The 14580-nt window shown below is 47.3% G+C and overlaps 1 protein-coding gene across 2 annotated transcripts in view; it reads left to right on the forward strand.

Moving 5' to 3' along the window:
• The window catches only part of VSNL1 (visinin like 1), a 105548-nt gene extending 94776 nt beyond the window's left edge, over positions 1–10772 (forward strand). The window contains exons 3-4 of one of the 2 annotated variants that reach the window (XM_003787407.2): positions 2576–2791; positions 9519–10772. In XM_003787407.2, the coding sequence (XP_003787455.1) occupies positions 2576–2791; positions 9519–9716 (414 nt within the window). In that variant the 3' untranslated portion in view covers positions 9717–10772. The remainder of the gene's footprint in view (positions 1–2575; positions 2792–9518) is intronic. The other variant, XM_012803767.1, reaches the window with a different exon arrangement.
• Positions 10773–14580: the final 3808 nt, after the last annotated feature.

Raw genomic sequence — 14580 nt, forward strand, 5'->3', positions numbered from 1 at the left:
GTTGTGTGCTGATCTGGTACGTAGTAATAGTTGTGTGCTGATCTGGTACGTAGTAATAGTTGTGTGCTGATCTGGTACGTAGTAATAGAACCTGCGACCGATCTTGGTGTCTACAGTGGGTGCTACTGAAACACAAGCGTAAGCTGGCCTCTCCTTCCCCCTGGAATGGTTGGCTCTTCTCTGGGCCTCACATATTGAATCATTCTGTGGAAATGTATATTTTATTTCTGGAGGGAAATTTTCTACCTTCCAATGTGCTTGTAGGTGTAGGAGGAGTGGGCAGGGGAGCTCAGTGACACCCAGAGCAGGATGCACACTGCGAAAGATAGACCAATGGTTTCTAAAGGGGGATGGCTCAGAGTGGGCACCAAGAGGCCGTCTGTGTGGAGGCTGCTCAGCCTGGCCCACTTGGCAAGTGCCAAAACTTACGGAGGAACAAGAATGCCAGTGAGCCCCCCCCCCCATCACAGGCCTTGTAGCTGCTGGATTTAGTCATCCAGAAACACATACAGACTGCCCCTCCTTTAAATAGTACGTGGTTTGTTTTTGGTTTTGTTTTAGGCTTTGCGGCTTGTTCGCTTGTTTGGTTTTGTTCGTGATCCATTTCTTTTTGCCTAAAAAAAAAAAAAAAAATTTTTTTTTCAATCGATTTATGGGGTACAAGTGTCTTTTGTTCCATGGATGAATTGTATCATGCTGAAGTCAGAGCTTTTAGTGTGCCTGTCACCAGAATGGTGTACCTTGTACCTGATGGGTAATTTTTTATCCCTGACTTCCTCCCATTCTCCCCCCTTGCCAGTTTTCAATGCCCTTTACAAGCACTTTGTGACCATGGTTGAGCCCCCACTTGTAAGTGAGAACATGGGGCACTTGTGTTTCCATACCTGAGTGCAGGCTGTCTCCAGTTTCATCCAAGTTGCTGCAAAAGACATTATAGCATTCCTTTCTATGTCTGAGTAGCCCCCAGGGGTGTGAATGTGCATATCCCATTTTCTTTATCCACTCATCCATTGTTGGGGATTTAGGTGGATTCCACATCTTTGTAACCGGGAATTATGTTGTGTTTAACATTCAAGTGCGGGTGTCTTTTTCACTTCTGATAAAATGACTTCTTTTCCTTTGGGTAGATACCCAGTAGTAGGATTGCTGGATCAAACCGTAGCTACACTTTTAGGTCTTTGTGGAGTCTCCATACTGTTTTCAATGAGGTTGTACTAGCTCACGTTCCCACCAACAGGGTATAAGCATTTCATTTTTACCAGATCTGTGTCAACATCTATTGATTTTTTTTTTACTTGTTATTAATGGCCACCCTGATAAAGGTAAGGTGGTATCCTCATGTGGTTTTCATTTACATTTCCCTGACCACCAGTGATGCTGACTATTTTCTCATATGTTTCTTGGCCATGCCCATTTTTTGAGAAAAAATCTGTTCACATCTCTTGCCCACTTTTTGATGGGGTTATTTATTTTTCTTGCTGATTTATTTGAGTAGATTTGGGGTATTAGACCTTTGTTAGAGTGTAGTTTGCAAATATTTCCTCCCATTCTGTATATTGTCTAATTACTCCGCTGATTATTTCCTTGGGTGGGCGGATACATTTTAATTTAATTGAGTTCCGTTTATTATTACTGCCGCATTTGTTTTGGGGGTCTTAACCTAGACCCCTAAATTCTTTACCTAGACCAATGTCCTGAGGAGTTTTTCCTACATTCTCCTTTTGCTTGTTAATTATCAGAACTACCTGGTGTTAGTGACGGGCCTAGGCTCTGTCCATGGGAGGCCGCGGCCACCTCGTGCCCATTCCCCGCGGTCTTCCCTCCTGTCCCCTCTGCCTCCTTTTCCTTTTCGTGTCCATTCTCCATCTCCCACGCACCCCTGATGACTGCTGGTTCTGAAAAGAAACCATTTTGTGTCTCTCTCAAATAAGCCCAGTCATGGTCTATTTTTAATGGATTTTAAGTGTCTGTTCTGCAAAAGAAAAGTCCCTGTAAAAAGAACTCAGAAACTGGAACCTCGGCTAGGGAGAGGATGAGTGTGGTCTGGGGACTGAGTTGGTGGCGGGAGAAACCAGGTGCAGGGACCCTCCCCCAGCCCCGCTGGGCGGTGACACGGGATTTTCACACTGAGAGGAGTGTGGAAGTTCACGCAGCACCAGCCACCCGTGTGAGAGAGAAGTGTGTCGCCTTCCTCAGCGTTTGTCCTTGGGGCACTGACCAGAGATGCGGCCAAGGAGGACCTGTAGCATCGGTTGGTGCTTGTTGACAGATTCTAGAACCCCCAACCCCAAAGCCAGGTGTCGCCAGCCCCACTGGCAAGAACCGAGGAGCGGCCGGTGTATATATATACGAGCAAGGTGGGAATCGCTGTCCCCTGGCCTGAGCCTGCTCTCCCGCATCGGGCCGCACGCTCCTACGGGCACAGGGACACCGGGACACAGGGGCACAGGGACACTGGGACACACGGGCGCGGGGGCACGGGGGCGCGGGGGCGCGGGGGCGCGGGGCTGTCGGGGCGGGAACCGACGCGCCGGGGCCCCTCCTCTCCTGACGCTGCTCCGGTTGTTCCCCGCAGTTCTTCCCTTACGGAGACGCCTCCAAGTTCGCCCAGCACGCCTTCCGAACCTTCGACAAGAACGGGGACGGCACCATCGACTTCCGAGAGTTCATCTGCGCTCTGTCCATCACCTCCAGGGGCAGCTTCGAGCAGAAGCTGAACTGGGCCTTCAACATGTACGACCTGGACGGCGACGGCAAGATCACCCGAGTGGAGATGCTGGAGATCATCGAGGTGAGGCCGGGCGGGGGCCCCGGAGGAGACGTGCAGACCCCAGGGGCCGCGCCGGCGGCTCCCGGGTCCCCACTGCTATAGGGCCCTCGCTGTCAACTGCCCTTGGGCGCTGTGAGAGCCTGTCACTCGCTCACTCACTCGCTCACTACCCGGGATTCTGCAAACCGAAGCCTCGCTGGGCCCCGAGATGATACCGCTGGGTCTGTCCAGCGCGCGGTGTGCCCGGCTCTGCAGGCTGCGCCGCCCCTGCCCCTCATCTCTGCTCCCAGGGGCATCGTTCCAGGCTCCCATCATTTCACAGCAAACAGGCTGTTCGCCATGTGTTTGCGAGTGTCCCCGGACTCCGCGTCCAGCTCCCCGCCTGCTGTGCTCCGAGTGGCCGTCTGCGTGGCCTTCCTCTAACGCTCAGTGGCGGGCGGGAGGCGGGGGGTGTCTCCTACTTCCTCCTGCTCTGCCCGGAACAGGGCCTCTCCGGGGCGCCGGTCACTACGCCACCACCCCGCAGGGTGCCCTCCCAGCCCCATCCCAATACGGTATGACCCTGAGCGGAAAGGGTTTGGCCACAGCCGTTCTCCCAGCTCCCAGGTCGCCTCACCGGGAGAAGAGGTGTGACTGAGGGTGAGCGCTGCCGGGAGCACTCTGACTGCTCAGTGCCATATTCCCAAACCTAGACCCACCTGGAGGCTGGCAGGCTTCCAACAGTGGAGGAATGATCGCGTCTTAGTGTGGAGCCCACCCCTGCCTCAACCGCTGTCACCCCAAGAAGAGGAATGTCCCAGCCCGGGGGCACTAAGGCCTGAGATCTGGGAGAGCTGGATCCCAGATGAAAATGGGGGTGACTGCAAGAAACAAGAGCCAAAGCCCCCACACCAGCCGTGCTGTGCCTGCCCCAGCCCCCGCAGCCTGCTCAGGCCTCTTTAGTCTCTTAGTCTGTAGTCAAGAGACCCATCTTAGTCTCTTCTCTTTTGACTCTTCCTCCATCTTCCACGCCCTTCCTTCCCTTCCAACATACCTGGCCAACTAATGTCTCAGTCCTCTGTATTCACTTCATCAATGAAATACTCTTATACTATTCCAAACAGGCTAACAGAAGAGACACAATATGGAAGATCTAAACATGCGGCTTCATTGTCTCATCTTTCTTCCTCTTTCACATTCATGATCCTCTTTAACTTCCAGCCTGTTTTTCCCATTGGCCACTGATTCCTTCCTCCCCCAACCTTCCTCTCTAACCCTTGCCAGTGCCCTTCAAAGACCCCAAACCACACTTGTACTGCACAAGTTGAATTCATTACACCCTCACCAAGGAACAATTCAGTGAGAGGGTGTCAGAGAGGACTTATGGGGTCTGGACTTGGGAGGGTGCGAGGAGGCAGGGGTCCACTCGCATTGGAGACTGTCAGAGAGTGGGGCTGTCCCTATGAAAGGGAGTCTCAATAGAGCCAGGAGGAGGCAGGCAGACCAAGGCAAAGCTGCAATTGGTGATGAAGCAGTAGTCACGGGTGATAGCAGGGAGCAGGAACACTTGCTGTTTTGTGGCCTGGACCATGCTTTGTCTCTGTTCAGACATAATGACATAGCTGTCTTGGCTTTGTCTTGCTCCATCATGGTCGTGGGCACGTGAAAGTGGTTGTTTGACATGAAAACATCCAGTCTTTACCATGTGGGCCAGGCAGCTCATGGCGGCCTGGGGGCCCAGCGGCTTGTACAGGCCAGCTCCTAGCTGCCAGAGGTTGCTTCTCTTTCTCTCAGCAACTCCCTGTAACTTCTAGATCTTCTTTCCTTTTCCCTCTTAAACACAGGCATTGTCATGCACAGATTTAATGAACTGATTTCTCACTTGGTTACGGGTCACACTGTCCTGTTTCTCGACAAGTCTAATAACTTGTATTGGTTTCCAGGCACTGTGAGTGTTACATTATAGTATTCATACTTTGTTGTATTCATTTAAAGAGTGATGAGAGTTGTTTTGACAGGTAAGTTACGCGTGGATTAGTGTGATCTTTTCAAGGCATGTTTTTCAGCTTTGTTAGGGCAGGTGGACAGTAGGTTTTCCTCCAAGCTAGAGAGCCCTGTTACCAGGGAGGAACCATTATTGATGATCTGGTGTATTCAGTGAGGTCTCTCTGCTTGGGCTGATGGGAACCAGCCCCTGGCTTGCTCTGTGAGACTTATTGAGGCATTTAAATGAAGAAAGGTATATAAGATCTTACACTCTCCAGGGAGAGTGTAAATGGAAAAGACTGAGCCTCGGGCATCCTAATGTTTAGAAGTGAGGAACATGAGGAGCAGTCAGTAAAGAAGATTGAGAGAGAATGGTTGATGAAGTCAAAGGGAAAAGCTAAGAGTGAGAAGTTCTGCAGGGAGATGCAGAAAAAGCTCCCGGGGGAAGGAAGGTACAGCCCCGCCAAACGCTATTGCTGGGAGAAGCAGAATGAGTAGCCGTAACTGGCAACTAGATTTGAAAACCTGGAGGCCATTGGTAAATGAGCCCAGAAGAGTGTCAGGAGAGTGGGGGGCAAATTCCTAACTGGAGTAACCCAAGAGAATGGGAGTGGAGGAAGTCGAAAAGCCAGTGCAGGAAACCCTTGCAAGAGGCTTTGCTTTAAAAAGATGAGAAACAGCCAACGGTCCTGCTACGGAATGCCCCAGATATTCCACAAGCTCTCTGCACTCAGAGAGGGAATGCTTTGCAACCTGTGTGAGTACCAAGAGGGGTTCAGCATGTTGCTCAGAAACGCCTCTGTGGAGTTTCATCCTCTGTGTGCAGCCTAGTTTTCAGGTGAAGATTAGGAAGACCCCAAGGCAGATTTGGGGGCTCTATCTGTGCATAGCTCCCTCCTGTCTGGTCCTCTGTCCCAGCATTTCTGGCTCCTTCAGCCTCTCCACTGCCAACTCTCATCTGTCTCCTCCAGTGGGTGAGATCCAGGCCCTGCTTGGGGCCATCCTTCCCCTGCCGGGGTCCAGGAAGGCCTCTGGGGGAGATTGTAGGACTCTTCTACTACATTCCCCTGCTCTGTCAGTTGTAAAGTCTGAAAACAGCTGTTTGCTTTATGTTGGTTTGCAGGGGAAGGCAGGTCGGGAAAGGTAGTCCGTCACAGCTGGGACAGCAGTCAGAGGACTGTCTCAGTCCCCTGGGCCTGCTATCACAAAATACTATAGACTCATTGGATTATAAACAACAGAAATGTATTTCTCACATTTCTGGAGGTGGAAGCCTGAAACCAAGACACGGAGGTCTGGTATCTCGTGACACCTGCCTGCTTGCTGGTCCACAGAGGCACTTTCTTGCAGAGTCCTCATTTGGTGGACAGGGTAGGCCTACTCTTTGAGGCCTGTTCCATAAGGACACTAATCGTGTTTTGGGGGGCTCTACCTTCATGACCTAATTACCTCCCAAAGGCCCCTACCTCCTAATCCAGCCCCTGGGTGGAGAGGATTTCAGCAGAATCTGGGAGGGCACACACATTGAGACCACAGAAGGGAGCCTGAAGATCACGCCCTGGCTCTGCACTTCCTGGCTGTGGGACTTAGAGCACAAAGGCTCTGTGTTCTTCCAAATAAATAAGGACAATCCAGGCCTGCTGGAATACTTCAGACCTGTCACACTTCTTCTCTGCAGCAAATTCTCTATAAATGGTAGCTATTTCTCAAGACTGTCTTTAAGCATCTGCTTTGTTTTCTTTCCTCTGAAAATATCCCCCTCAGCGTTCAGCCATTTTCACCTGATCAACCTGGAGCCCGGGGGGCACCGGCTGCTCCCTCTCTGCTCATCTTGGCCTGCTTGACCTTTGCCCTCTCCATTCCTCCACCAGCTCTGGCCCTCAGCACCTGCTCCATTACTTTTTTCCTGCCTCCAGGTTCACCTTGTTCATGGCCAACCACCTGTGCCCTTATAGTGATGCTGTCAGTAAAGCATTGCTGGGCCTCAGTGCTCCTCAGTCACTCCACCAAGAACCTTTCCAAAGCAGGCCCCCTGTGCCCGGGCACACACCAGCACATCCATGCAGCTGCTCCGAGGTCAGTGTGTTTGCATTTCCCCTCAGCTCTGGCCTCTCTGTCACCTCTGGCTCTTCTGACCCAGCACTTTCGCTCACACCATCTCTTTCACCCAGTTTCCTTCAGGGCTCTGGGTCCATCATCATCTTCTCACCCTTCAAATCTCATCTTGTCCAAAAATCCTTCTTGGTGCATTTACCCCAGAGTTCTCCACCCCCTCCCCACTGCCAAGTTCTTAGAGCCTGTAACCAGCCACTCTCCAGGTGCCAGCCTCCCTGCAAGGTAGCAGAGGCAGACATAAAAAGCCATGAGTGGCTGCTCTCAAGGAGCCTGCTGACCCGAGGGCCGGTGCCCAGATAAGTGAACAGGCTATTATTATTATAGTAATAATAGGGTGAAACAGGTGCTGCTGATAGTGGTGGGATCCATGGGAAAAAAATTATGGCCTAGGACCACATAACCCCCTGAGGGACAGTCTATCTGACTTAAAATGCTAGGCACAGACTTACAGGGTCCACACATACTCTGTTTGAAGGAGAGAATACGTGAAACATGATTATTTCTAACTAGGAAAGCACACACAATAACATACCCTGTCTGTAGGGGAGGTCACACTAACATCTTGATACACCCAGGTAGTGCCTAGAGGAATTTCATATTTTCACTGAGGGCATAGTCATACTGAGTTCCAACTCTGGCATCCCCTTGGACCTTGTTGATGTTACCAGCAAGAAGAATCTGCATCTGGAACATCCTTTCTTAGTTATCATATTCATGGCCACGTTGCAGGATTGCATCAGAGATGTGGTTAATGAGACTCTGCCATTTTCGTAGTTGAGGTCCAGGATGGACCGCTGTGTTCATATTTCTTATTACCCTGACTTTATTAATAGCACATTTGTCTTGCTGACTGTCTTCCTATCCGTTGCCTCACAGAAGGCCTTTTGACTTCCTTTTAAAGGCCAGAATGAGAGCAGCAGCTTCCATAGATACAGACACGTCATTTGTCCCCTTTTAAATGCCAGGCCCAGGGCCCAGGGTGCACAGTCTCTGCTTTGGCCTTGTGTTTCACTCAGGCTGAGGCTGACCAGATCCCTATCTGACAATTGTCCACAAACTGAAAATTCAATAGTCTTCCTCTATTGAAGACAAATTTCTTAGATTTTTCTACAATAGAACAATGCATTCTAGCTATGAGGGTGAACAGACCTAAGCTATTTTCTCTCAATAGGCATTTTAACTTTTTAAATGGGACACTTGCTAGTCTCTAATTGGTGTTTTTAAAAACAACTTTATGAGTTATAACTTACAGACCATAAGGTCACTCATGTTAAGTCTACAATTGAATGATTTTTAGTAAATGTAGAGATGCAACCACACCATAATCTAATTTTAGAATGCCTTATTTCCCCACTAGAATCCCTCATGCCCAAAGGCCCCTTCCCACCCCCAGACCTAGGCAAGTTGGCTGCCTTTCTGGACATTTCACATAAATGGAATCATACAGTATGTGGCCTCTTGTGGCTGGCGTCCTTTTACTTTGAGATTTATCCATGTTGCAGCATATATCCGTTTCCCTGTTTCCCTTCCATTTTTTAAATATTTCATTGCTAAAATAATATTGCATTATGTAGACACATAATATTTTATTTATCTGTTTACCAGTTGATGGACATTTGTGTTGTTTCCACTTTGAGGCTATTCGTAATGCTGCTGGAACCTTCCCTTGCAAGTCTTGGTGTAGAAGGGCACTTATTTTTTAATGTGATTGTCTAAGAAAAAAAACTTTATACTTAGGAAATTCCCATATTGAAAATTAACTGTGTACCATGAACTGATCCATATTATTGAAATGTTCTCACTCTATTCTTTAACTTATAAACAGTGTTCCTGACCCACAACTCTTTCTAAACAACTTCTTTCAGAGCTCAGCTGTAATGGTATACTTGACTTGATTGCCCTATCAGATTCTAAGTGTCTTAGCGTCACACGTTATCTTTTCCTAAATCTCCAGGGCTAGTGCTTGTTGAATCTTATCTGTACCTCAAACTCAGAATGTTTAAAATTGAACGCATCATTTTCTTCCCCCAAAGTTTTCCTAACTCATTATCTTTATCTCACTGGTGAGCTACCCTTCCTACCCACTTCCTCCAGCCAGAAAGCTGGGAGTCATCCAGAATTCTTCTGTATCTAATTGGTCACAAAAGTCACCCATATTTGACTATATCACTCTTTTATTGAATAGCATTTAAGGAGTCATTTGAAATAAAGTTAAATTCTTTATCCTATCCTGGAATAACTCTATGATCTCTCTTCTCACTTTCACCAGACCCTCACTTAGCTCCCCTTGCCCCACATCTCATGTCCTAGCAAGAGAATGAGGTTTTTATTCAATCAATATTTGCTGAAGACCACTTCTGTGCCATGCTCTGTGCCAAGCCCCAGACTTGCAGGAGTGAGCAAAATACATGCTTCCTACTTTCACAGAATATACCCTTCAGTGGGGAAGACAAAATGCTTTATTATAATAGAGTTGGAGATGTATTCTGATGGATGAGGTAGTGTGGGTTGCCAGGGGATTGTACAGCACAAGGACTGAACCTCCTCTGGGGAAAGGGGAATTGAGATGTGGAAGATGAGTAGGATCCAGTCAGGTGAATCGGAGGCAAAAGAGCTCTCTGTCCTCCTGGGCTTCTGGTAATACCATCTATGACATTCTCTTCCCTAGGCTATCTACAAAATGGTGGGCACTGTGATCATGATGAAGATGAATGAGGACGGCCTCACGCCCGAGCAGCGAGTAGACAAGATTTTCAGCAAGATGGATAAGAACAAAGATGACCAGATTACACTGGATGAATTCAAAGAAGCTGCCAAGAGCGACCCTTCCATTGTATTACTTCTCCAGTGCGACATTCAGAAATGAGCTGGTGTCAACGCTATGGACTGCACAAAAGTCTCAATGTTCCATTCAGTCTGCAGCTATTCACACACACACACACACACACACACACACACACAAATATTGCTTGGACTACCTATAAATGGACTTGCTTCTTGTGTTTGAAACACTCGTGTGCATGAGAATGTCATTTGCTAATGAATTTTAAAAGCATATATTATAAAACAAAACAAACAACCTGCCACAATGTGATATGTGTAATATCATTTCATAAAAACCCTCCTCTTCCAAAGCCTGGGCAGAAATGTGCTACAAAGAGTTATCTGATTTCTTGTTCATGTTTTGCTAATGCTCGTGTCTCCTTGATTACATAATGTTAGTAGCACTGAGACCCCCACAGTTATGTAATAATTATAAGCTGTGTCACCACCTTCCTGTAAAATAGTACTGGACAGACACACCCAGGGGCCCTTGGCTCCTATGTCTGGTCCACACACAAGAGCTTGTATTATCAGTGAATATAAATGTACTACATTTGCATGCCTTTTGGGTTTGCCTTAATTCTTACCTCATTTGCATCCTATCAATCTGGAAAGAGCTGTTTTGGATGAATGCAGTATAAAACTTAAAAACCCTGTTAAATTCATTAATTAAGTATATCTATCTATATATACATATACACAAAGATATTATTTGTTGAAAGTTAAAAAAAAGATGAAAGTGTATTGGTTTCTGCTTGAATTTTCGAAGGCTTCCAAAGTGGTGGCAATAAATGTCCCAAATAAATTTATAACATTTGATTTCCCCCCTAATTCTTATTTTCCAACTTTTAAATTGAAGCAGATGTTTGTAATAATCAAGGGTCAGCTATCAAGAACTTACTAAATCTACTCTTAAACACCCACAACTTCAGGATTTGAAGAATTAATGACAAGAAAAAGGAAAAAAGCAACTTTCCAACTTTCCATCCAGGCCCCCTAAAGAGGGACAATTAATATGGCATGTAAAGTTTCAATATTACAGAAGATTTGTTCATTCTGAGAAAATGTTCATTATATGATAATAAATTTTATCTCAGTGTGATTTTGGTGCTAATGGCATATGTTCTACACAACTATGTAGAGTTGCGCACACACCCAGTGGGCCGAGAGGTCTCCTCCAATATAAGCCAGTAGGAAAAAAGAATCTGTCTTCCCACAAGTACACAAAAATAACAGAAATTATTATTTCTAATGCTAGAACCAACCTCCTGACTCTTTCGATCTTGAAGAAGGCAGAAGAGATTCCATCAAAAACTCTAAAAGCAGGTGGTGCCTGTAGCTCAAGCGGCTAAGGCACCAGCCACATACACCAGAGCTGGCGGGTTCAAATCCAGCCTGTGCCTGCCAAACAACAATGACAACTACAACCAAAAAAACAGCCGGGCGTTGTAGCGGGCGCCTGAAGTCCCAGCTACTTGGGAGGCTGAGGCAAGAGAATTGCTTAAGCCCAGGTGTTTGAGGTTGCTATGAGCTGTGATGCCACAGCACTCTACCCAGGGTGATGGCTTGAGGCTCTGTCTCAAAAAAAAAAAACCAAAAACCTCTAAAAGCAGGTTTGCATTTCCGGAACCTGTCTAGAGAAGTTGCTCCTTTACAGAGCACTGCGCAGTGGTAGTTTCTCTGAGGATAGAAACCTCTGCATTTGCACAGCGTGTTAGCTACCTGTGGCCACTGAGCATTTCAGTGTGGCTAGTGTTACTAAGGAGCTGAATTTTAAATTTCATTTTAATTAATTTAAATTTAATTTGCCACACTATGGCTTTATCCTGTCCTCGAGGGGGTTTCGTAACCCAGAGTGCAGTGCTATGTTATTCATTTAAGCATTTTCTATTGAGTGCCTTTTTTTTTTAACTAATCATTCTTTGTTTTAGGATCATTAAATGCCACTGGAGACCAGGGCCCATTCATTCATCCATTTAACAAGAAAGTGTGACCAAGCAAACCTCACTACAAGCACTTAGGGCACCAGTGGTACCTGAGACACTTGAGGAAACAAAATTTTGCCCCCTAAGAGGACAGTCGTTAGTGCTGACAGAAAGTCCTAATTCCCTTAATCCCCATGGTGAGCCCAGAGGGAAGGCAGAGAGAGATGGGGCAGGTTCTGTACCTCCCAATAGTGTCCCTCCGAAGCGAGGACGGGTGAGTGAGGACCTGGGTGGGGGGTCCTCAGGACAGCAACTGCTTAAACCAGGCTCTTGGTAATTCCTTCTTAACAAATCTTCATTGCTCACCTACTGTTTCTGTAACAAGACATTCACACACACACACACACACACACACACATCCAATTGTAGGAACTATGAAGAAACGCACACACAGCAAGGTAAGAGAGAAGGAGCGTGATGGCGATATAGCAATGACTCAGCAATAGGGTGGTGAGGTGACATGTGAAGACCTTCATGAAGGAACCATGAAACGTGGATATCTGGGGCACTTATGAAAAACAAACCCTCCAGCAGATTCTCCAGTTCTTTTCACAAACTAAACGTAGAAAGTGGGCCAGCATGTGAGAACCTTGCTACCTGCTTGAGTCCTCACTGCTATGGTCGTGCAGCCTGGTGCAGTAATCCTGGAGAGAAGTCCAGTGGTGCTGAGTTAGAAGCATACACATGCCCTCTGCATGCCCCTCCTGGGTACATGGTCCCAAGAAACTCCTGCAGAGGGCCACAGGGGACATGCCTCCGGATGTCTATGGTGTGGGTGTTGGAGGCAGTCTTGTAGTTCATCGCTAAGAGATAGGTAAGGAAAATATGATAGACGCACCCTGCGGCGTACTACACATCAGCTGAGAGCAACAGCAGTGTGAACATATTTTGTAAATGCTGAATGGGGGAACAGAGCAAAATCTATTGCACAGTATAACACATACAAATGAAAAATGCATTCTCTTAAAAGAACCTCAAGGCCACATAAAAGAAAATACCACACTGCAATGGTTTCTATGGGACTTGGGGGATGGGAGAGGTTCAGTTAATATTGCTCTGTAACAATTCAACCCCTATAACTAGTGGCTTAAAATAGAAATAATCCTTTTGTTATTCCTCATGGCTTCTGTGGGCCAGGAATTTGAGAAGGGCTCAACCAAACTCAATGGTTCTGTCTTGAGGTCTCTCAGGCAGGTACAGTCAGTTGGAGCAGCATGAGTATTAGAGAAGTCTCTACGTGGGCTCCTTGTGGTCCCACGAAGCATGACAGCATCAGAGCTGTCACGCCACTTACACAGTGGTTTGGGACTACAGCACAAGTATTCCTGCAAAGTTGGACCTGCACTAGCCTCAGAAGTCATGAAGTGCCCCTGCCATACCATTCTGTTGGTTACAAAAAAGCCACAAGCCCATTTTCATTCAAAAGGGGAATTGAAGAATTAAAATCTGTATCTCACTCCCTTTCTTTTTTTTTGAGACAGAGTCTCACTCTGTTGCCCAGGCTAGAGTGCCCTGGCCTCAGCCTAGCTCACAGCAAACTTTAACTCCTGGGCTCAGACAATCCTCCTGCCTCAGTCTTCCAAATAGCAGGGACTATAGGCACCCACCACTGGGCCTTGCTAATTTTTGTATTTTTAGTATAGACAGGCAGGGTCTTGCTCTTGCTCAGGCTGGTGTTGAACTCCTAAGCTCAAGCAGTCCTTCTGCCTCTGCCTCCCGAGTACTATGTAGACCCCATCTCTTGAGGCAGTGAAGCAAGGTTCTATTTTTTTTTTTTTTATTTAGAGACAGAGTCTCACTTTGTCACCCTCGGTAGAGTGCCATGGCATCACAGCTCACAGCAACCTCCAGTTCTTGGGCTCAGCCTCCCAAGTAGCTGGGACTACAGGTGCCCACCACAGCACCCGGCTATTTTTTGTTGTTGTTGTTTTGCCAGGACCAGGTTTGGACCTGCCACCCTTGGTATATGGGGCCGGTGCCCTACTCACTGAGCCACAGTGCCACGCTGAAGCAAGGTTCTAGAACATGTGGCATGAGGGTTATTATTGTCAGCATCTTTGGAAAACAACATAATACAGTCTTATAGTATGTGGCCACAATTCACATCTTTTGTGTAAGATATGTCTACCCTAGAAACCAAAGTCTCACACCATTACAACTGAGAGTCAGGTTTGAGGCCCCAAATCTCATCCATAGAAAGGCTCCTCAGCTGTGGCTCATCAAGTATAGTCCACTGAGTACCACTCTTCTTGATCCAAAAGTCTGTAGACCCAAGGCAAAATTATCTCCCCTCTTCCCTTCCACATACAACATACAATGGAGGTACTGGCTTCCAGTAACTGCAGTAGACACACTTCCCAAAAGGGGGAATGCAAAGCCCACAGCACTCTCTGGTCATAGCAGTTCTGAAATCCAGCTGGGTACATCTTGTAATTCCTTGATTAGGGCTGCAACCTCTGCAGGGTTGCTCTCCATGGCTCTTGTTTCCACACTTGGAGCTACCCCTTCCTTTCTCATGAAATATCCAATCTGTTTATAGCTGAATAGTTTTCTGAGCCTACTGTCTGCCCACAAAGGTCTAGGAGTACAAAGACTTCTTTGCATGTTGTACTGTCTACAACTCTGATACAATTCTTTTCAAAACTTCATGGTGGCCTATGTACCCACCTACCTTAGAAAAGGCTCACTGTGAGATTGCTATGGAATAACACCCTTAAAAATCTTAGATGCCGGCTCGGCGCCTGTGGCTCAAGCGGCTAAGGCGCCAGTCACATACACCTAAGGTGGCGGGTTCAAATCCCCAGCCCAGGCCCGCCAAACAACAACGATGGCTGCAACCAAAAAATGGCCAGGCGTTGTGGCGGGCACCTGTGGTCCCAGCTACTTGGGAGGCTGAGGCAGGAGACTCGCTTGAGCCCAGGA

This window comes from Otolemur garnettii, unplaced genomic scaffold (genome assembly GCF_000181295.1).
Source record: "Otolemur garnettii isolate 467f Iridium unplaced genomic scaffold, OtoGar3 scaffold00022, whole genome shotgun sequence".
Classification (NCBI taxonomy): Eukaryota; Metazoa; Chordata; class Mammalia; order Primates; family Galagidae; genus Otolemur; species Otolemur garnettii.